The sequence below is a fragment of the Vipera ursinii genome (genome assembly GCF_947247035.1).
Source record: "Vipera ursinii genome assembly, chromosome: 2".
Lineage (NCBI taxonomy): Eukaryota > Metazoa > Chordata > Lepidosauria > Squamata > Viperidae > Vipera > Vipera ursinii.
The window spans coordinates 18,817,280-18,840,158 of NC_139513.1; the positions used below are offsets into that span (position 1 = coordinate 18,817,280).

Here is a 22,879-nt window from a genome sequence, read left to right on the forward strand (position 1 = left end):
TGCAAACTGGCTGCCCATAAATAATAATAATAATAATAATAATAATAATAATAATAATAATAATAATAATAATAATAATAATAATAATAATAAATCCTCTGGGTTTGTTATTAAGGAGCTCCTGGCAGTTTTTAAGGCATAGGTAGTACTCAACTTACAACCACAATTGTTGCTAAGTGAACAGTTTGTTACGTGAGTTTTGCCCCATTTTACGAACTTTCTTGCCACAGCTGTTGAGTGAATCACTGCCGTTGTTAAGTTAGTCACACACTTTTGTTAAATGAATCTGGCCTCCCCATTGGCTATGCTTGCCAGAAGGTTGCCAAAGAGGATCACGTGACCCCCGAGACATTGCAACCGTCATAAATGTGAGCCAGTTGCCAAGCATCCAAATTTTGATCATGTGACCTTGGAGATGCTGCAACACAGTTGTAGGTCATAGGTCACTTTTCCCCCCTGCTATTGTAACTTTGAATGGTCACTAAATGAACTGTTGGAAGTCGAGGACTACCTGAACTATGTAATTTGGAAACCCATTTTTTTTTTAAAAAAAATCTCTGTTGTTGTTTTGATTAAGGAGCCCCTGGTAGTTTGTAAGAGTTTTGAGTGTTATTTTGCTTGACACGTACGCTTTTTATATTATGCCTTTCAATCTGTTTCTTTTAGCTTAAATAAAGCCTAAAATCTCTTTATTTACTGGTGGGCTTAATGTCTCTGGATCCAAAACAACTCATTGCCTAGGCACCCGATTACTGCCCCAAGACTTGGAAAAAGCAAGGACTAAAAGACACAAAAGCTACACGGCAAGGCCAACAGAGAACACAGCTACAGGGCTGTGTTGTACAGGGAGTCCTTGACTTACAACAGTTCATTCAATGACCATTTGAAGTTAAAAAATGCAACTGTGACCATTTTTCACACTTATGACCACTGCAGCATCCCCATGGTTACATGATCAAAATTCAGATGCTTGGCAAGTGGTTCATTTTTATGACGGTCGCAGTGTCCCGGGATCATGTGATTACTTTTTTCAACCTCCTGGCAAGCAAAGTTGTCAGATTTGCTTAACAACCAGATTATTAACTGTAGCGATTCACTTAACAACTGTGGCAAGGGATGTCGTAAAATGGGTCAAAACTCACGTAACAAATGTCTCGCTTAGCAACGGAAATGTTGGGCTCAATTGTGGTCGTAAGTTGAGGACTACCTGTGCATCAGTCACCCCCTTCTGGTGCTTGCAATTGTAGAAATTAGGAGAATTTAAATCAAGAATATCTGTAAGGGATCAGACTAACCTAAACAGTACAATTTCACTTCCTCCATATTGTCCTACGGACTATTTCATAATAGAAAATGATTTAGCAATGCAGTTTAAAGCCCAACTAAATAAAACAAGAGGACAGACAGTACAGACCTGCCAATTCTTTTAAAATTTAGAAACCTTGAATTAAAGTACCCTATTAACAATGTTTGATCATTTACCAAAGGTAGTAGAAAGGTTGGGGAAAGATTTAATGTTGCTTTTTAGTAAAACTGATTTTCAAAATCTAATTATCTTTTTGGGTTTTGTTAAAAAAAAAACAAGAGAGAGAAGTTTGATTCGTATTTCAGTCCTTTCTTATCACAATCAGAATTTTCTTATTACTACTTATTATTTTTTATGGAATAGATAACACCTCTTTTCATGAAAAGATACACAGACAGGTCATGTTTAAACTCCATAATGACGAACCATGATGTTACTTGATAAAGTATATATATAGGGAAAGCCACATTTCTGGTTACGAGTTTGCTTTCATAATTTTACTATGTTGCCAACAATTGCCAATTCTAAAAAGGAAACAAATCCAATTAGAGTCCTTTATAAAGAAAAAAAAGAAGGGAAAAAAGGGGGCACCCGGACTTGAACCAGGGACCTCTTGATCTGCAGTCAAATGCTCTACCACTGAGCTATACCCCCAGCACTTCCTACATTCCTCCAGGAAGTTTACTCATGTCACCTATTTGCCTACCACAAACAAAATGGGAGTTTTAAGCCTTCCTCCCAAAGCAAACTCCTCCTCCTCCAGCTGTCAGCCCAGAGAGAACTTTCTGCATATTCATTCACCTTGCAAAGTTTTCAGACCATGGAGGAAAGAAAACGGCTGCCATCTGTTGACTTTTTAAAGAAGCCATTCAAGGAAAAAGAGGCCATCGAGTACAGGGCACACGAGGTAGTGTATATTGCTTCCGGGGTCAAAGGTAAAAGCAGTGTAAAAGGAACATGAGTAGAAGCATAAAACTGAGGACTTTTTTGGGCATCTGTTGTCCATGATGGTTAGGATAACAATGGGTCTTTTGATGTGATCCAGTAGGATTTTTTTCGTGTTCCCAACCAAGAACATTTGGAGGCTTGGGAGGACTAGAAACAGACATTTGTTTAATCAACTCTTCTTCCCCCAATCAGGAAAGGGAGGGCACCTAGACACCATAATTATAGGTAATCCTCGACTTACAACCGTTCATTTAGTCACCGCTCAAAGTGACAAAGGCACTGGGAAAAAGTGACTTATGACCCATTTTTCACACTTACAACCACTGCAGCATCCCCGTGATCCTGTGACCAGAACTCAGATGCTTGGCAACTGACTCATATTTATGACGGTCGCAATGTCCTAGGGTCACGTGATCATCCCCTTTTGTGATTTTCTGACCAGCAGTGTCAATAGGGAAGCCAGATTCACTTAACAACCATGTGACTAACTGAAGAACACTTAACCACCATGGCAAGACAAGTCGCAAAATGGGGCAAACCTCACTTAACAAATGTCTCCCTTAGCAACAGAAAATTTGGGCTCAATTGTGGTCGTAAGTCAAGGACCACCTATACTTAAAACTCTGAACTATCCTACCTCTAATAACTTTATTTAAAAGGATTGTCTCAACATCTCCTCTTCTACGTTTCCAGATGGTTTTTACATATTATCCATCTACGAATAGGCAACTCCGGTAGTCCTTGACTTACAACCAATCATTTAGCAGTGACTGACAACTGGTCCTCACACTTACAATCATTGCAGCATCCCCATGGTCATGTGATCAAAATTTGGGCGCTTGGCAACCAGCATTTATTTACAGTGGTTGCAGCATCCAGGGGTCATGTAATCACCATTTACGACCTTCCAATATGGCTTCTGACAAGTAAAATCAATGGAGCAAACCAGATTCATTAATGACCACATGATTCCCTTAAGAGATGCAGTGATTCACTTAACAACCATGTCAAAAATGATTTAATAACTGCCCTGCTTAGAAATGGAATCTCTGGTCCCAATTCTCAATTCATGATTACCTGTATTTGAATATTTTGTATCATCCACGCTTATTCTCATGATAATAATAATTCCTTCAAGCTTTCAGAAGTTATTTCTTCCTAGATGGCATCCACTGTGTGTCTTTGAGGACTTAAAAATACAGATTGCTTGGAAAAATAAAACAAAAAGAGGGGGCACCCGGACTTGAACCAGGGACCTCTTGATCTGCAGTCAAATGCTCTACCACTGAGCTATACCCCCAGCACACAGATTTACCTCCCTTAATATCTAGTTATGGATAGTGGTTTCACTGCATAGTTTTCTCCCATAAATTAATGACATGGCAGGAAGAGGATGTGTTACATTTTTGGTAGCCAAAAATGAGAAGGAGTCTGGTAACCATTTCAAGCCTAGCAAATTTTATTACAAGGCATAAATCTCTGCAAACTGAAGGTCACTTCATCAAATGTGTGGCAGTGGGTTTTAAAACTCCTATATCCCCAGCACATATGTGAAATTTACTCAAGGTCTAGTTGTGGGTACTGGTTTGACTGGACATTTCTGTTCCCTAAATTTGTGAGTAATCATTTTCAAATGTTATACCTATAATTCAGCAACAACTTTCCTAGAGCAAAGTGTCTGTTATTTTGGGATACAGTTTGGAGGTCAGCCTTTGTGGCAACTACATCTACATCAAATCTTCTAACCTGGAAAAATGTCCTAACTTCTATGGATGTACTCATTACAGGAAAAGTTGGATAGCGAGCGTCTTTATTCAGACATAATGTCTTTCCCCGAAAATAAGACTGGGTCTTATATTAATTTTCGCTCCAAAAGACGTATTAGGGCTTATTTTTCCAGCTAGAGCTTACATTTGGGGAAATACAGTACTAAAAGTGTCTGGCTGGCTGACGAAGTCCTGAAAAATCATGCTAGGGCTTATTTTCCGGTTGGGCCTTATTTTTGCAGAAACACGGTAAATGGAAAACTCTGGCTCTCCAGATGATGCTGAAGCACATCTGCAACCAAGATCCTGAATGGTGAACGCCAGCAAACTAAGGTCTTCATGAGGGACTGGAGAACGGCATTTTCCATCCTGATCTTAAGGAAAAAGGATAATGCTTTGATGATACTACAAGAGGGGCTGGAAAGGACTCTACTCCTTGCTTATTGGGGGGGGAACCTTTTAATCGTCTCCTGAGCATTGTGAAAAACAGGCATCACCCAAGCTTCCCACTACTCTGGAGGAAGGGCAGTGAGAAGAAAGTGGTCCAAATCTCTTCAGTGTTGAGAAGATGAGTTGTCCCCTCATCTGCTAGATATAGAACTGCGAGGAATGCAAGACCTTGAAGTGATCAGGAAGAACTTCAGGCTGCATCTAGTTTAGCATCACTTTTCATTCTCCCATGGGGAGATCGGGGTGAATTCTACTGAGATACTCAACCCAGTTTAAAATACAAGACTTTCCACCCCCTTCCAACCTGGTGTAACTGATGAATTGCCTTATTTTAAAAAGAAAGAGGCCGTTCCAGTTTTGTAGCATGGCAAAAATATATCTGACAGTACATTAGCTGTTGCTTAAGCTCTTCAAAGTTTTACTAGCTATCAACCCTTAGACTTAAAATAGTTTAAATTAGAAAGATATTCCTTATTCCCCAGAACAGGGTGTAGCTGAGAATATTATCTCTGGATCGGCAAGCAATCGACTTCTACTCTCAACATACAGGAATACGGGATTAAAACCTTACTTTTGGATATGGAATATGTTGTCCATATTTATCTTCCACTCAGTCTAATAAAACTAGTTTAGAAATAGAAAAAAGGCAGGATAGGATAGGATAGGATAGGATAGGATAGGATAGGATAGGATAGGATAGGATAGGATAGGATAACAGAGTTGGAAGGGATCTTGGAGGTTTTCTAGTTCAGGGGTAGGCAACCTGGGCTCTTTTATGACTTGTGGACTTCAACTCCCATAATTCCTGAGCCAGCAATGCTGAGGAGAAAGGGAGAGTTTCCAAGCTGAGCCATGCTGGCTCAGGAATTCTGGGAGTTGAAGTCCACGAGTCATAAAAGAGCCAAGGTTGCCTACCCCTGTTCTAGTCCAACTCCCTTAGGCAGGAAACGCTATACCATTTCAGACCAATTGTTGTCAACAAAAGAAGGGGGCACCCGGACTTGAACCAGGGACCTCTTGATCTGCAGTCAAATGCTCTACCGCTGAGCTATACCCCCAAAGCATAGGTAAGCTTCACCCAAGCTCCATTTTGGATACTGGTTTTACTGGATATTTCTCTTCTCTAAATTTATGAGTAATCCTTTTCAGATGCTACACCTGTAATTCTATAACAAGTTTCCCCCGGAGCAGAACGAACTCCTCTATTATTCTGGGAAACAATCCGGAGGACAATCTGAACGGCAACATTTTCTCCACCCGACCTTCTAGTCTGAAAAAGAGGGTGCCAAATTTCCACGGATTGCTCTTTCTGTGAGAAGATACGAATGGTGAGCACCAACTCTGTCATCCATGTCTTTCTTCAGAAAACAGAAGCAGAAAAACCTGGATGAGGATGATGATGATGATGCTGAACTACACCTGCCACCAAACCATGTAATAGGCACCACCCTCAAGATGGGGCATTCATCGGTGGATGGGAAACGGCCTGGTCTTAAGGAAAGGGGATAACTCTTTGATGATGCTTAGAGAGAAGACTGGTAAGGGCTCTCTCCCCGCTTTTTTCATCTTCTAGCAACTTTCTCCAGCTTCTCCTGAATGTCATGAAGCTCAAAAATTGCCCAGTCTCCCGGTTCTCTGCAGAAAGGGTCCAAGCTCTTCAGTTTAGGGGGGAGAAGAAAAAAAAATAAGGGGGCACCCGGACTTGAACCAGGGACCTCTTGATCTGCAGTCAAATGCTCTACCGCTGAGCTATACCCCCAAAGAATAGGTAAGCTTCACCCAAGCTCCATTTTGGATACTGGTTTTACTGGATATTTCTCTTCCCTAAATTTATGAGCAATTCTTTTCAGATGCTACACCTGTAATTCTGTAACAAGTTTCCCCAACGATCTCCTCTATTATTCTGGGAAACAATCCGGAGGACAATCTGAACGGCAACATTTTCTCCACCCGACCTTCTAGTCTGAAAAAGAGGGTGCCAAATTTCCACGGATTGCTCTTTCTGTGAGAAGATACGAATGGTGAGCACCAACTCTGTCATCCATGTCTTTCTTCAGAAAACAGAAGCAGAAAAACCTGGATGAGGATGATGATGATGATGATGCTGAACTACACCTGCCACCAAACCATGTAATAGGCACCACCCTCAAGATGGGGCATTCATCGGTGGATGGGAAACGGCCTGGTCCTAAGGAAAGGGGATAACTCTTTGATGATGCTTAGAGAGGAGACTGGTAAGGGCTCTCTCCCCACTTTTTTCATCTTCTAGCAACTTTCTCCAGCTTCTCCTGAATGTCATGAAGCTCAAAAATTGCCCAGTCTCCCGGTTCTCTGCAGAAAGGGTCCAAGCTCTTCAGTTTAGGGGGGAGAAGAAAAAAAAAATAAGGGGGCACCCGGACTTGAACCAGGGACCTCTTGATCTGCAGTCAAATGCTCTACCGCTGAGCTATACCCCCAGAGAATAGGTAAGCTTCACCCAAGCTCCATTTTGGATACTGGTTTTACTAGATATTTCTCTTCCCTAAATTTATGAGTAATTCTTTTCAGATGCTACACCTGTAATTCTGTAACAAGTTTCCCCAACGATCTCCTCTATTATTCTGGGAAACAATCTGGAGGACAATCTGAACGGCAACATTTTCTCCACCCGACCTTCTAGTCTGAAAAAGAGGGTGCCAAATTTCCACGGATTGCTCTTTCTGTGAGAAGATACGAATGGTGAGCACCAACTCTGTCATCCATGTCTTTCTTCAGAAAACAGAAACAGAAAAACCTGGATGATGATGATGATGATGAACTACACCTGCCACCAAACCATGTAATAGGCACCACCCTCAAGATGGGGCATTCATCGGTGGATGGGAAACGGCCTGGTCCTAAGGAAAGGGGATAACTCTTTGATGATGCTTAGAGAGGAGACTGGTAAGGGCTCTCTCCCCGCTTTTTTCATCTTCTAGCAACTTTCTCCAGCTTCTCCTGAATGTCATGAAGCTCAAAAATTGCCCAGTCTCCCGGTTCTCTGCAGAAAGGGTCCAAGCTCTTCAGTTTAGGGGGGGGAGAGAAAAAAATAAGGGGGCACCCGGACTTGAACCAGGGACCTCTTGATCTGCAGTCAAATGCTCTACCGCTGAGCTATACCCCCAGCACATAGGTAAGCCTCAGCTAAGGTCTAATTTTGAGCACTGGTTTTACTACATGTTTCTCTTCCCTAAACTGAGAAGCAATCTTTTTTCCCCAAATATGACACCTATAATTCTACAACCATTTTCCTGTAGCAGAACAATCTTCTAGGGAGACAGTCTGAATAGCCACATCTCCATCAGACCTTCTAATCTTAAAGAAAAAGGTCCTAACTTTCTAGGGATGCTCTCTCTCTGTGTGGGAAGAGAGGGATGGTGAGTACCATTTCTGCCAACAATGCCCTTCCTCAGATATAAGCAGGAAACTCTGTTGCTGAACTACACCTGCAACCAAGATCCTCAACAGTGAGCATCATCAAGATACAACATTCACCGGCGTCTGGAGAACGGCCTTTTCCACCCTGGTCTTAAGTGAAGAGAATCATGCTTTGATGATGCCCAAAAGGGGATGGAAAAACACCTTGCCTGCTTATGTTCATCCTCTAACAACTTTCTCCAGCTTCTCCCGAAGCTCAAAACATTTCCCAGGTCTCCCGCTTCTCTGGACAAAGGACTGGTGAGAACCAAGGGGTCGAAATCTTTTCAAAATTGAGAAGGCAAGCCAACCTTTCATCTCCTCATTTAGAACTGGGGGGAAACCCAGGCTCTTGCCCTGATCAGGAGGGATTTTCAGGCTGCCTCTTCTAATTTAGCGTCAATTTCCTTTCTCCCTTGGAGACGTCAAGGTGAATTCTGGTCAGAGACCCAGGCCAGTTAAAATGGAAGACTGCCTACCCCACCCAATCTACTATAGGTAGTCTTCGGCTTACATTTATTCATTTAGTGAGCGTTCGAAGTTACAACGGCACCGAAAATGGTGACTTGTGACCATTTTTCACACTTATGACCATTGTAGCATCCCTGCGGTCACATGATCAAAATATTTATGACGGTTGCCCCGTCCCGGAGTCACGTGATCACCTTTTGCGATCTTCCGACAAGCAAAGTCAAGGGGAAAGCCAGATTCACTAAACCACCTGTTTGACTACCTTAAGAACTGCGGTGACTTAACTTGAGAACTGTGGCCAGAAAGGTCATAAAATGGGGCAAAGCTGACTTAACAACCTTCTTGCTTAGCAATGGAAATTTTGAGCTCAACTGGTTGTAAGTCGAGGGCTACCTGTATACATGAAGGGCCGGTTTCTTTTAAAAATGAAAAAGGCCCCTTTTGCTTCTCGGTCTGGATGGGAAAATATATTTCACACCTCATTCCCTGCTGTTTGAAGTCCTCCAGGTTTTACCAACTACCAATCCTCATATCCAAATAGTTCAAATTGGAAACATATCCTTCTTTCCCCAGAAGAAGGTGTAGCTGAGAATGGTTGGCAAGAACCAACCACCGTCTAACCCCAATAACTAAGAATGTCAAATCAAGACCTTAGTCAGGGGAAACCGTCTGAATATTTATTTCCCACTCATTCTGGTGAAACAGAAAATAAAACACTACTTTCCACCCCCCCTAAAATAAGGGGGCACCCGGACTTGAACCAGGGACCTCTTGATCTGCAGTCAAATGCTCTACCGCTGAGCTATACCCCCACACTTCTTCCTCTCACACAATCTAGTTAAGGATACTCATTAGGTCACACCCCTTTCCAGTGGCTGCCAGCCATAGGTGTATTTATGTGACGTTGATCTCTGTTTGACTGGGCACCCACACAAATTTTAATTACACTTCATTTTACACCAGACTCAGCTCGATGTGTATCTTGGGATAAAGAGTTCTTCAAACAATGCTCCTGGCTTCAAAGCAGTTGTGTTTAGTACACACTACAGACCTATTGTCTGTGTTATGATTGCTGCTGGTATTTTGCCAGTGCTGGTTCAGCCTCTAGGCTGCAGTACAGACAGTCCACGACTTACAACAGTTCACTTAGTGACCATTCAAAGTTACAACGGCACTGAAAAAAAAAACTGTTCTATTGACTGTTGTTCACACTTATGACCGTTGCAGCACCCCCATGGTCCCATGATCAAAAGTCAGATGCTTGGCAACTGACTCATATTTATGACAGTTGCAGCATCTCGGGGTCACGTGATCCCCTTCTGCGACCTTCTGAACAAGGAAAGTCAGTGGGAAAGCCAGATTCACTTCACAACCGTGTTACTACCCTCTGAGGCCCTCAAACGAGGGATTCACTTTAACTGCAGGGATTCACTTTAACAACTGTGGCAAGAAAAGTCAAAAAAATGGCGCAAAATTTGCTTAGCAAATGCCTCACTTAGCAACATAAATTTTGGGCGCTGCGCAATAATGAGGACCTGTTTTAGGGATTAGGGCCTACAATTCAACCCTATCCTTTGAGGGCCTCAGAGGCAGATGCCTTGATGTCCCTGGGGAGTTATGAATGTCTTCCTCAGTCCTTTCTTTGATCACTTTTCATTTTAATGATGACATAGAGCAGGTAGCTCCCATCTGTATTCTTGAAACCATCCCACTTTCTTTTTAAAAACAAAAAACAAAAAAACTCAATTCGCAACCTTGAGATGTTAAGCTACTGCAAGTGGAGTGATAGGAGCCACAGCTGGTTACGTTTTCGCAACACGTTCAACCATCAACCATTATTTGGATACCTGACTGTCTCATTTGGTTAAGCTAAATCCAAGCCATGTTACACAACAGAGCCCCGGGCCATAAAATAAAGTAGTTATGGAAATCTTAAAATTAGGTTAATACATTCTAAAATATCACCATGTCTTGTTTGTGGGCTAACATATTCTGAAAGACCAGGCACTGTAATATGTAAAACATGGTTTATGTTCAGCATGTTAAATGAAATTTAGCAAATTATGGTTTATTCTAAAAATGTTGGTTAACCCATGCTTGAACCCCACGTATCAATTCAATCACTGTCTTCATCATTCCCTCTCAACCACCATGATACCTCCACTCCTTGACCCAAGGAGTCATATTTTCTTTAATCTCATCCGGATGTCTCACCTCAATTGTCCTCTCCAGTCACTGAAATCCTGCTTGGGTAGGACAACAGCTGGGCTTGAGTGAACAACCAGGGGAAGGTGATTCTCCAAATAGGCTGTCTGAATCCACCAATCTCTGATCTATGATGAATTAGGTAAGGTTAGAATATGTGTCATCCAACAATCGTCAGAATGTGTGGGGAAGGAAAAGTGTCAATTGGATGCATAGGAAACTGTTAGAAGTCATAGTGAAGGTACATCTGTCATGATAATCTGTCACGCAAACCCAGATTATAGAATTGATCAGAATTATAGAATTGATTACAGAATCAGCTGCATCAGGATGCAACACGCAACTGAGGTTGCAATCTGCTCCTGCTCCGCTTCCATACTTCCTCTGATATACAATCCTTGCTGATGTACACTGCCCTTAACTGGCCAGATGGGGGCAGCCAATAAATGCTGTTAGTAAATAAAAAAAGCAACAAGCATACAGAGCAACAAGAAATTTAAAATATGTGAAAATTTTTCAAGCGATACATAGAGCTGTTTTACCTAGAGTACAAGTTTTCTGCTCCAAGGAATTTATATTTGTAAAGTCCAAGAGAGAGGGTGGGAAACTTGCCATGCTTTGGGTAAAAAATAAATAAATTTTATGCAGCACCAAAAAGAAGTTATATAAATTGCATCAGCTGATTTTTTTTTGCATTTGTGCCACATCCAGCTGGGATAATTCATAAAGTCGGTCAAGCGCGGATTGAACATTCTACTTTCTCCCGGAAAGGAAAGTCTAGCTTCAGTGGACCAAAGCAGAGGCAGCTTTAGCATTTTCCTCCAAACTATTAATTATCAGCTCCCCACTGATGCAAGGGTCATTAAAATAACAATGACAAGAACACTGTGTGGTGAGCACTGAAGACAAAGTCTAAGACTATCATGTTTGGTTGTTTGCCTACTTGGAAGGGTTTAGAAGTTCAATTGTCTAATTCAAACTAGACAACCCGTGACCCGCTGGGTCATTGTTTCAGAGATATTTCCTTATTTCAACAGAGAAACAGAATGACCAAAGCTAGGTAAAAAAGCAGTGGGAGTTGGAGTAGCTTTTAAAATTCAACGTTTTTAATGTTTTAATGTTCTAATGGTTTTAGATTGCTGTTTTATGATATTGCAAGCCACCCAGAGTGGTTCAACAGAGAGATGGGTGGCATATAAATTTAATAAATAAACTTTGGACTTCCTTCTGGCTTCCCCATTGACTTTCCTTGTGGGATTTTGGCAGGGAGCACTGAAAATGACAATCGCATGACTGCAGCTTACTATGGTGGCGGGACAGAGTGGCCGCACTGAGGCAGCCACAACTTTGCCAAAGTTCAATCCCTAATCACTATTTTACAAAATGTACCCCAAATCCAGGGCCTAGGATTCAAGGGAATCATGGGTCCTGGATTTTGAGTGCATTTTGTAAGTTAGCCCATTTGAGGTGTTTGGATTCAAAAAATGTCGCCCTATGATACACCATTATTTATTTTTATTTTATTTATTAATGGGATTTATATCCCGCCCTATCTCCCGAAGGACTCAGGGCGGCTAACAACAAAACATATAGTAAGTACAGAAATTAAGATAAAAATAAAATTAAAATCATCTGTGCAATAAATTAAAATTAAAAATTAAAAATAAATTAAAAATTGTAAATATAATTAAAATGCCTGTCAGTCCAGGTCAGCCTGGTGGAATAGGAGTGTTTTGAGGCCGCGGCGAAAGGATTGGAGATTTTGGGAGATTATGCACAATTGAAGGTCACAAACAATCAAACAGACACAAGAGTTTTAGTAGTAAATTGATATGGCAGCCTCCCCCTGCTTAAGTGTCCCCCAGATGTGCAGAAATGGATCCACTACATCTGGAGCTCACCCGCTACTGTGAGAAGACCCAACAGAATCTACTGCAAACTACAATGATTCCTAGACTGTGATGCACATGCAGTGAATCATTGTGCAAACACTGCCACTGTGTACCTGAGGTCCAACATCTGGTGCAAGTATGTGAGTTGTAACTTTGCACAATGACACTGTTACATCCATTTTATCTGTCCTCCTCTTGCCCCAGCGAATGCTCATAAGTAGACCCTATATTGATCATTATGAACTTGGCATCCACTTGGTGATTCATTTCTGTGACAAGACAGGTGTAGAGTTCTTTAGTTCCTATACCATCAAATAAGCAACTAGGGGTAGTAGTGCCCAGTAGTTCCCTCACCACTTTTCCCATTACTATGAATGTTGAAATCCTTAAGATTTTTGCATGGAGGGGACACTTTTTTTTGGAGATAAAGAATTGCACTTAAAAAACACAAACCAATCGGGGCATCAAGGCCGCAAAGCTATTTTGATGACATGGTGACATTACTGGAGAGACAGAAGCATTAATTTTTAAGTGAAGGCTTAACGAGAAACAAAGCCACCAACGTGAAACCCAGAATTATTTGTGGGTTTCAGTGTCACAAAAAACAGGAAAGGGGTGTTAGTGGATGGCTGGACCTGCAATGCTGGCTTGAAACTTCCTTATCAATGCAGAACTGCAAGTTTGGATTTTTCCCCCCCTTGATTTAACATTTGTGGCTCCTTTGGGAATATCTAGTTCACAGGTTGTAGAATTTGGGGGGAGGGAGGGGCTGGTTGCAATACATCTGGTGGGCACCAAGTGGGAGAAAGGAGTCATTCTCAGGAAAGCAAAATGGGAGCACACGTTGAACCACCACCATTCAATTACTCTCCAGGAATCAGAATTTGCCACCTTCTGACAGTGCCATAGGAACAATAACTGGATAGGAATCCCTAGAAACACAGCAACAGCAATAAGATTTTTATACTGCCCCTGTAGTGATTTACAACGCTCTCTGGGCAGCTTACAATGTCAGCATGTTACCCCCCAACAATCTTGGCTCCTCATTTTGCCAACCTCGGAAGGATGGAAGGCTGAGTCAAGCCTTGAGCTCAGTCAGGATCGAACTCCAGACTGTGGGCAAAGTTGGCCTGTAATACTGCATTCTACCCATTGCGCCCCTAGGGCGCCATAGTTTTCCCACTTTCCTCTAGAGTCCCCTTCCTTACCCAGTTCTCCATGCGGGCCGCTCTGCATTTCAGCCGCACCTGCAGCCTCTCGCCTTCTCCGCCTGGGGCCTCAAAGGCTGCCACCAGCTGCCGTGTCTGCTCCAGGTCTTGGGGGCTCACCAGGGGCTCCAGAGAGTGCAGGTACTGGCTCATGGTTTGAGCCAACGATGGCACAGGCTGGCGGGGGAGGGCAAGGGAGGAGGCATTTCGGAAGTGGAGTACCTGGAAAGTCAAAAGGAGGCAAGGCATATTTGGCATATTTGCTTAAGCAACACTTTGTCTTCCTTGGAGCTGGGTTCTCCTAAAAACCCATCGTTCCATACTCACAAAACTCAATACAGATAGTCCTTGACTTACAACCATTCCTTTAGTGACCCTTTGAACTGGTGTTTATGTTTTCTGGCATATAGCAAATAATGGATTTGCTTAACGACCGTGGCGTTCACTGAATGACTGCCCCCCCACACACAAAAAGTTTGCAAAATTGTCGCTAAAAAAACTGCCACATGAAAGGTTGTTAAACAGTCATGCGGTGATCTGCTCCATGATCATCACAACTTATGACCAAAATTGCAGGCTCGGTTATGGTCATAAGTCAAGGACTACCTGTATAGACTATCTTGCACCCATTTGTGCAGGCAACCTAGTGTCAGCCCAACCAGGTAGACCAGGTTAAGAAACTGATGCCATTCTCAGGTGCAAGAAGTCAGGAGCCAGAATAGAGTTCAAAAATACAACAGTTTATTTCATGCTACCAGTACTCAAGATTCTGAACTACTAATAGACAAGGCAAATTGGCACCAGGTTAAGAGTCAATGGACTTCAAGGGGGGGGGCTGCACTTAGGTCTCTTACAGGGGCATAGAGACACCAAACTGATGATGTATTTCAACCCACCCTTGGGCTCAGGTTCATCATTGTCAAGGTAAAAATCACCTTTGTAGAGGGCGACGGACCGTGCTTCAGAGAATGCATGATACACTTGCAGGAAGGCAAGAAAAACACGACGCATAATCATACTAAATACCTTTTACTTACAAAAATATAAAAACTAAATATATATTATACAGAGCTAGCTAGCTTCATCCTAACGTAACAGACAGTAACAGCAAAGTGAAAAAAAAAATACAGATAATAACTCTGGGAACTTCTTCTAGACATGCGCACTAAACAGACTGAAACCATAACATAGCTAGTCATATGGGATTCACTATGGTTACCAGATAAGTTATCACAACAGGTGCAGAGAACAGGGGAAAATGTACAGTTAGAAATGAACTTTTCTGACGAACATAAAAAAAAACGTGCAGTGACATTCCCCTTCTTTCGTCAGCAAAGTGAAGACTCAAGTAAGGCACATCTTCTCACGCAGATACTCATGCTGGGCTGTAGGAAGTGGTTTGTTCAGCATGTCAGCAATTTGATCACGTGTAGGCACATACTGTAACGTCACAAAACCTTGTTTAACCAGTTGCCTTATGTTTTGATATCGGATGTCAATGTGTCTGGACCTTGAACCTGTAAAACGTGTTTCAGAAATATAAACCACAGATTCATTATCCTCCATTACTGTGATCGGTCGAATCGGATGTGTCCAGATATCTGTGACTAGAGTATCAAACCAGGTTAAAGAATTGCATGCATCAGACACACAAGCATACTCAGCTTCTGTAGAGGAACAAGAAACAAAATTCTGTTTACGCACATGCCAGTAAACAGGACATCCATTTAAGAACATCATGTAACCTGATGTACTTTTCCGTGACTTCTTATCACTCGCCCAATCTGAATCTGCAAAACAACATAACTCTGCATAGTCAGTATGTGTGGGTTCCAACAACAGCTTCATGTCTTTTGTGTGTTTTAGATACCTCAATAACTTTTTAACACATGTCCAATGAAACTGTTTTGCCTACGTGTCGTGATAAAAGATTAACACTAAGTGCAATGTCGGGTCTAGTCCAACTACTAATATATAGAAGCGACCCAATGACTGAGCGATATAGTGTTTGATCCTCGAACTCAGGACTTGGTTCATGTGCCAAAATGTGAGAGATGTGAGAGATCAGGCTTGTGTCCATACAACATGAAATAAGGGGTCTGATGGCTTCGCGGGCCACATGAAACCACTTTGCGGGCCGGATCCGGCCCCCGGGCCTTGTGTTTGACATGTCTGCTATAGGAGATGATTGTCACTGCACGTTTTTTTTTATGTTCGTCAGAAAAGTTCATTTCTAACTGTACATTTTCCCCTGTTCTCTGCACCTGTTGTGATAACCAAAATGTCAAGGTAAAAATCACCTTTGTAGAGGGCGACGGACCGTGCTTCAGAGAATGCATGATACACTTGCAGGAAGGCAAGAAAAACACGACGCATAATCATACTAAATACCTTTTACTTACAAAAATATAAAAACTAAATATATATTATACAGAGCTAGCTAGCTTCATCCTAACGTAACAGACAGTAACAGCAAAGTGAAAAAAAAAATACAGATAATAACTCTGGGAACTTCTTCTAGACATGCGCACTAAACAGACTGAAACCATAACATAGCTAGTCATATGGGATTCACTATGGTTACCAGATAAGTTATCACAACAGGTGCAGAGAACAGGGGAAAATGTACAGTTAGAAATGAACTTTTCTGACGAACATAAAAAAAAACGTGCAGTGACAATCATCTCCTATAGCAGACATGTCAAACACAAGGCCCGGGGGCCGGATCCGGCCCGCAAAGTGGTTTCATGTGGCCCGCGAAGCCATCCTGGAAACAGTGAGGGAACGGCCCCCACTGCCTTGGCCCTGGCCCAGAGACCCTCCTTCTGCCAGAGACCCTCAGATCTGTCCCACTCCTGCCCAGGCCCCCATAGGTACCCTTGATGTGAACGATGTAGAGCTGGCCATGCTCACCCAGTAGGCCATACGCACTCTAGCCACACCCACCCATTAGGCCACGCCCACCCAAGCCATACCCATCCAGCCCCCTGAGGGCAACCGCAATGCTGATGCGGCCCTCAATGAAATTGAGTTTGACACCCCTGTCCTATAGCCATGTAGATCAGAATACATTTATTATAATAGCTGTAATAGCAGAATCTTCCAAGTCTCAATCTGCTTCCATGCCCCTCACTTTATCTTCATGTAAACCTGGGAGGAGCTTCTCTGAAATGTTTACTCACCTTACATTCCTGTCAACAAAAGTGCGTATAGTCAAGGCTATGGTCTTCCCAGTTGCAATGTATGGCAGTGAAAGTTGGACCATAAAAAAGGCTGAGCGCCAAAGAATTGAAGCCTTTTAACTATAGTGCTGGAGAAGACTCATGCGAGTCCCTTGGACTGCAAGGTGATCAAACCGGTCAGTCCTAGAGGAGATCAACCCTGACTGCTCTTTCGAAGGCCAGATCCTGAAGTTGAAACTCAAATACTTTGGCCACCTAATGAGAAGGAAGGACTCACTGGAGAAGAGCCTAATGCTGGGAAAGATTGAGGGCAATAGAAGAAGAGGACGACAGAGAACGAGGTGGCTGGATGGAGTCATTGAAGCAGTAGGCGTGAGCTTAAATGGACTCCAGAAGATGGTAGAGGACAGGAAGGCCTGGAGGAACGTTGTCCATGGGGTCGCGATGGGTCGGACACGACTTCGCAGCTAACAACAACAAGCTGCTCAATGCTTCTGTCCTTCAAGGTCATTCTCTATGCTCTCTCCCTCTGGTCCCTTCCCGATATTTTCTGTCTACAACTCTCATACCCCTCACCATTGACCAGAGATGAGATGGGATGGGATTCCATTTTTCCAAATCAAGCTTTATTTGATTTAACAATTTAATAAAGTTATCTTCTTTTATTGTTGAACATCTTGCTGTCAGATATATTCCCAAGTATCTGACCTTTTTGACTATTTGCAATTCTATTTTTTCCTATAGTTGCTTTTTTTTGTTTCTCTGTAAGATTTTTTAACTATCCCTTTGCTTTTTTTCCTCTACTTATCTTTAGTCCTGCTATCTCTCCAAATTGTTCTATCTTTTCCAACAGTTTAGGAATCGTCCCTAAAGGTTCCTCAATGAATACCAAATCATCTGCAAATGCTTGCAATTTATAGGTTTCACCTTTCATTTTCAATCCTTTAATTTCTGGATCTTGCCTAATGTTTCTATTTAAAACTTCCAAAGTTAAGATAAATAGCAGTGGGGATAGTGGACATTCTTGTCTTGTGCCTTTTCGAATAGGATAGGATAGGACAGGACAGGACAGGACAGAACAGAACAGAATAGGACAGGGGTGTCAAACTCAATTTCATTGAGGGCCACATCAGCATTGCGGTTGCCCTCAGGGGGCCAGGTGGGTATGGCCAGGGTGGGCGTGGCCTACTGGGTGGGCGTGGCTAGAGTGTGTATGGCCTACTGGGTGGGCGTGGCCAGCTCTACATCGTTCGCATCAAGGGTGCCTATGGGGGCCCGGGCAGGAGTGGGACAGATCTGAGGGTCTCTGGCAGAAAGAGGGTCTCTGGGCCAGGGCCAAGGCAGTGGGGGCCGTTCCCTCACTGTTTCCAGGATGGCTTCGCGGGCCACATGAAACCACTTCGCGGGCCAGATCCAGCCCCCGGGCCTTGTGTTTGACATGTCTGTTCTAATTCAACCCTCTGCCCAGGCAGGAAACCCAATACCATTTCAGACACATGTTTGTTGAATCTCTTCTTAAAAACATCCAGTGTTGGAGCATTCACAATTTCTGGAGGCAGGTAGTTCCACTGATTAATTGTTCTAACTGTCAGGAAATTTCTCCTTAGTTCTAGGTTGCTTCTCTCCTTGACTAGTTTCCATCCATTGCTTTTTCTCCTATCTTCAGGTGCTCTGAAGAATAGATTGAGTCCCCTCTTCTTTGTGGCATTGGAACACTGCTATCATGTCACCCCTAGTCCTTCCCTTCATTAAAGTAGCCATACCCAATTCCAGCAACCGTTCCTTATATGGTTTAGCCTCCTGATCATCTTTGTTGCTCTTCTCAATGATTGCACCATCTGCCTTGCTCTGAGCTACCACTGAAGGGCACGGTATAAAACGGGCTTGGAGAAAGAGGTATCATTAAATAAGGCCCATGATGTAGAGCCATCTTGATGAAATGGACAGGATTCAAGGCTGCTCTAGTGTTTGGAGATGTATCTCCCCATTGAACATCTGTATCCTAACTAGAATTTCCCAGAGGATAATGATGGAAGAAAAGTCACAAAAGCTTTGGAAAGAATAATGGCTCCTCTGCAGGGAGTAAGGGAAACAATCGTAATTTTTAACATGTAACTGTTTGAACTCCTTAGGCATCGATATTATGCTATCTTAACTGCCCAATATACCTGTAATAAATTAGTCATGCACTAAGGTGAGGTGCAAATAAACGGGATCCAGACTTTGTTTGCTCAAATGAAATTTCTATTGATGTAACACAACTACTAAACACTAAACTATATAGCCTTTATATTCTACCTTGCTATGAAGGTGGGTCTAACCATTAGGTAATTTCTGATTTGCTAGCTAGATTTAAGACATCAGACAAAAAGGGCTGGCTTTGATTGGACAAAATAAAAGTCACTCTGCCCAGAGAGGTTGGCTCTGATCTACCTTCCACTTTATGTAAAACAGAGAAGCACTGCAGGGAAGAACAAGGAAAGACAGACGTTCCCTGCCTGTCAACATCCAACCAGAAGGCCCTGATGACATCTCTCAAACTATATTCTGATCAATGAACCTCCAACACGTATTGGAATCCAACATCTTACTTAAGGAGGTAAAAAAAATATGTTTATTTAAACAGATCATATTGATTTTATTGGGAGTTTTGTATAACCATCTTTTTCCTTGTTCCTGTATTTCCTCAATAAACTTTTTTAAACTAGAATTTGGCTCCTCTGGTTTAAGTGAGAGAATTTCTCATTAATGGGTGGCTAATGACTCAGCGTAATGTTTGGACTAGATCGAGTTTAATAAATCATGGTTAAAACCATGGCTTAGAGAGACTTCAACAGTCCTTCACTAAAACTTTTGACGCCTATTGTATGTTTTCCTCTTCTTAATGTGGGGGAAAGATCCTCAAATTCTTTGTACACAAGAGGCGGAGAGATTATCTCTTAGAAATAGGAGATAAATTACATATATTGTATCTTAGAGTATCTATTGTATCCAGGGCTTTTTTTCTCATAGAACGCTCAGAACTGAGTTCCGGCACCTTTTTTGGATGGAACCTTGTAGGGCAGGTAAGGCGGGTTGTATGAAATGTGTGAGTTCCGGCACCTTTTTCTTTTACAAAAAAAAGCACTGATTGTATCTTACATATATTAAAGTTGTACATTTCCCGATTCTCCACGACCAGAAACAACTAAGAGTTTCGAAGACTTCAGAGAAGCAGTCTTCTCCATCCCACCTACCCACCAAAACCTTGTAGTCTCTTTGTCACCTGTCCGCATCCCACACACAAACCGGGTGGGTATCGTTGCTTATTTAGCTAGATGTGGTTTCGTTATAAGTGGGAAATTGGAATGAACAAGAGCCAAAGGCTGATGGGTGAATGTCGAAAGAACAGAAAGAGGCAGCTCTGTTCAGGAAAGCTAACAAGTCTTTTACCAAACCGTGGTAGTTTTATGCTGATTTTTCTGACTCTTTATGCCCGCCCGCATTCGTTTTTTCAGCAGGTCTCTTCCTAGAGTGATCTCTGGCTGCAAGCCTGTATTTAAACGGGTTGGATTTGCTTCCCGAAAGATATCTAACCCACGATTGAATACAGCAGGAGGGCACGGCGATATATATATATTAGCAGTGGGCTAATGCCTCCTTAAGTAACCCCAGCTGCCTGCAATTAGTGCAGGTTCCAGTCCCACCAGGCTCAAGGTTGACTCAGCCTTCCATCCTTCCCAGGTAGGTAAAATGAGGACCCAGATTCTTGGGGGCAATTAAGCTGACTTTGTAATAATGCCGCTTGGGGTGTGTGTGAAAGCCCTAATAAGCAGGCATATGCATAGAATGAAGGCTACTGCTAAGCTTGTAAGCTGCCCTGAGTCTTCGGAGAAGGGCGGGATATAAATGGAATTATATATATATCTATATATCTATATCTATATCTATATCTATATATATTCTATGTAGAAATAATATATAGATAGATAGATAGATAGATAGATAGACAGACAGACAGACAGACAGATAGATAGATAGATAGATAGATAGATAGATAGATAGATAGATAGATAGATAGATAGATAGATAGATATTCTATGTAGAAATAATCCACACTGCGGAAAAACCAACGCGCTTAATTTTATAAAAGTGTATAAAACGGGAGCTACCATCACCTCAGCGAAGTTTGGGGGTGGGGGGAGAGAAAGGCAACGCTTTTCTTTCCCATGCTACGGACAAAGCCAGCGTCCTGGCCATCTGGCTCCTCGGAGGTTCGCGCTTAGCAAAAGCGAAACGGGGCTGCTGGCTTCGCCGCCCGCAAAAAAAAAAAAAAAAAAACACCTGCACGCGATCCTGGCTGCATTTGCACGGGATCGCTTTACGGGAGGGTTTGCGTGCAACTCCCTGTACCCCTTTCAACCCTTTCACACGCCCTACTCTCCCTCCCTCTTTCCCTCCCCCCCCCACCTCCCGCAATCGTAGGATCCACACCTCTCCGCCTCCATTGGCATGCATTGCCTTCTGCACGTCCGCAGGCTTGGGAGCTAGCCGTGCACGGAGGCAATTGTTGCAAAACAACCCCGCCTTAACTTTTTGCACACTTCGGCGTTTTGCAAAAAAAAAACAAACAAAAAAAAATAACCAACAACAACAAAGGGAAGGGGCGGCGGTAGGCAGAGCATTTTACTGACCGTCGGTGCCGAGAGATTGCTCCTGCTGCAGCCCCAAGACCGCCACAACAGCCTCCACCTTCCCATTGCAGGAATCCCATGCGCCCGCCTGAGAGCCCAGGCTTTGCGAGGTTGCGAGGGGTGGGCGAGGAAAGCGGAATCCCAGCTGACCCGGTTGCGAACGTGTGTCACTTCCTGCAAAAGGGGGAGGAAACTGCAAGCGGGAGGGTCCCTCCCTTCTCTCTTCCACCCCCCCACCCCTCCCCCGCAATCCCTGGAAATGCAATCATTTATTATTCTCAATCCGGATTGTTATTATTATTTTGCTTTGAACGGAGGAAGAGGAAGCTCCTTTGGCCGGGAGATCGTGGGTACATTATTAGCTGCAGGAGTTGCAACCAAAAGGGTTGCAACGCTTACGGGGAAGTGCAGTGTTGCAAACGTGCAGTCTGGGGCAATCGAGACCTCCTCAATGTCGAAAAAAAGCTAAGCGAGGTTGGACTTGGCAAAGAACCGGGGAGGGAGACCACTTGAAATCCTAGCCAATGTTGGGCTATCCCTGTGTTTCTCAACCTTGGCCGTGTTAAGAAGTGTGGACTTCAACTCCCAGAATTCCTCAGCAGACTTCCCCTGCTCCGCATTGACAAGGAATGGGCTAGCGTGCAACAAAAATAAAACAAAAAAAAATTTTTTTAACTGATCATGGCTTTCATCACATCCACTCGAAGATTATTACACAGGGTTGAATTGTTCAGGGTGGTAATGTAGTCATAGAAATTGCTAGGCTAGCTAGAAAGTCAAATGAGCTTTAGTTGAAAACATGGCTGGAGGAGGCTACCTTGGGAAAGAATCTGTTGATCGAATTTATTAAAAGACTTTTCTATTTTTTCATTTCTCTTATTATGGCTGCAACTCCTCCCCTGAGTTGTACTGTATTTTGCAGCATATAAGATGACTGGGCGTATAAGACGACCCCCTACATTTCCTGTTAAATTATAGGGTTTGGGCTATACTCGCCGTATAAGACTACCCCTCTTCCAACACACACTAAATAAAAATTAAAAAACATCAGATTTGATTTTAATATGGTAATTTTAATTCAAATGCTCATGACATGCAGGTGCTTAGTAGGAAAACTCACTTATAAACATAAGGCTGTTTGTCATCAAACATGTAAACATAAAACAGTGCAAGTGGATTAAATTAATAATAATAAGAAGAAGAAGAAGAAGAAGTTGGAGGGGACCTTGGAGGTCATCTAGTCCAACCCCCTGCTAAGGCAGGAAACCCTATAAACCCTGTAAAAAATCACAGACTGCAGCTTCTTCTCCAATTGGTCTCACTTTCCCTGCACAGACTAAATG

The 22,879-nt window shown here is 42.7% G+C and overlaps 1 protein-coding gene across 1 annotated transcript in view; it reads right to left on the reverse strand.

The window, feature by feature from the left end:
• Positions 1 to 21,712, reverse strand: part of LOC310635166 (carnitine O-acetyltransferase-like) — a 45,869-nt gene extending 24,157 nt beyond the window's left edge. The window contains exons 1-3 of the mRNA XM_083353812.1: positions 21,537 to 21,712; positions 13,682 to 13,903; positions 10,591 to 10,709 (exon numbers count right to left, since the gene is read on the reverse strand). Of these exons, the coding sequence (XP_083209938.1) occupies positions 10,591 to 10,709; positions 13,682 to 13,903; positions 21,537 to 21,602 (407 nt within the window). The 5' untranslated portion in view covers positions 21,603 to 21,712. The remainder of the gene's footprint in view (positions 1 to 10,590; positions 10,710 to 13,681; positions 13,904 to 21,536) is intronic.
• Positions 21,713 to 22,879: the final 1,167 nt, after the last annotated feature.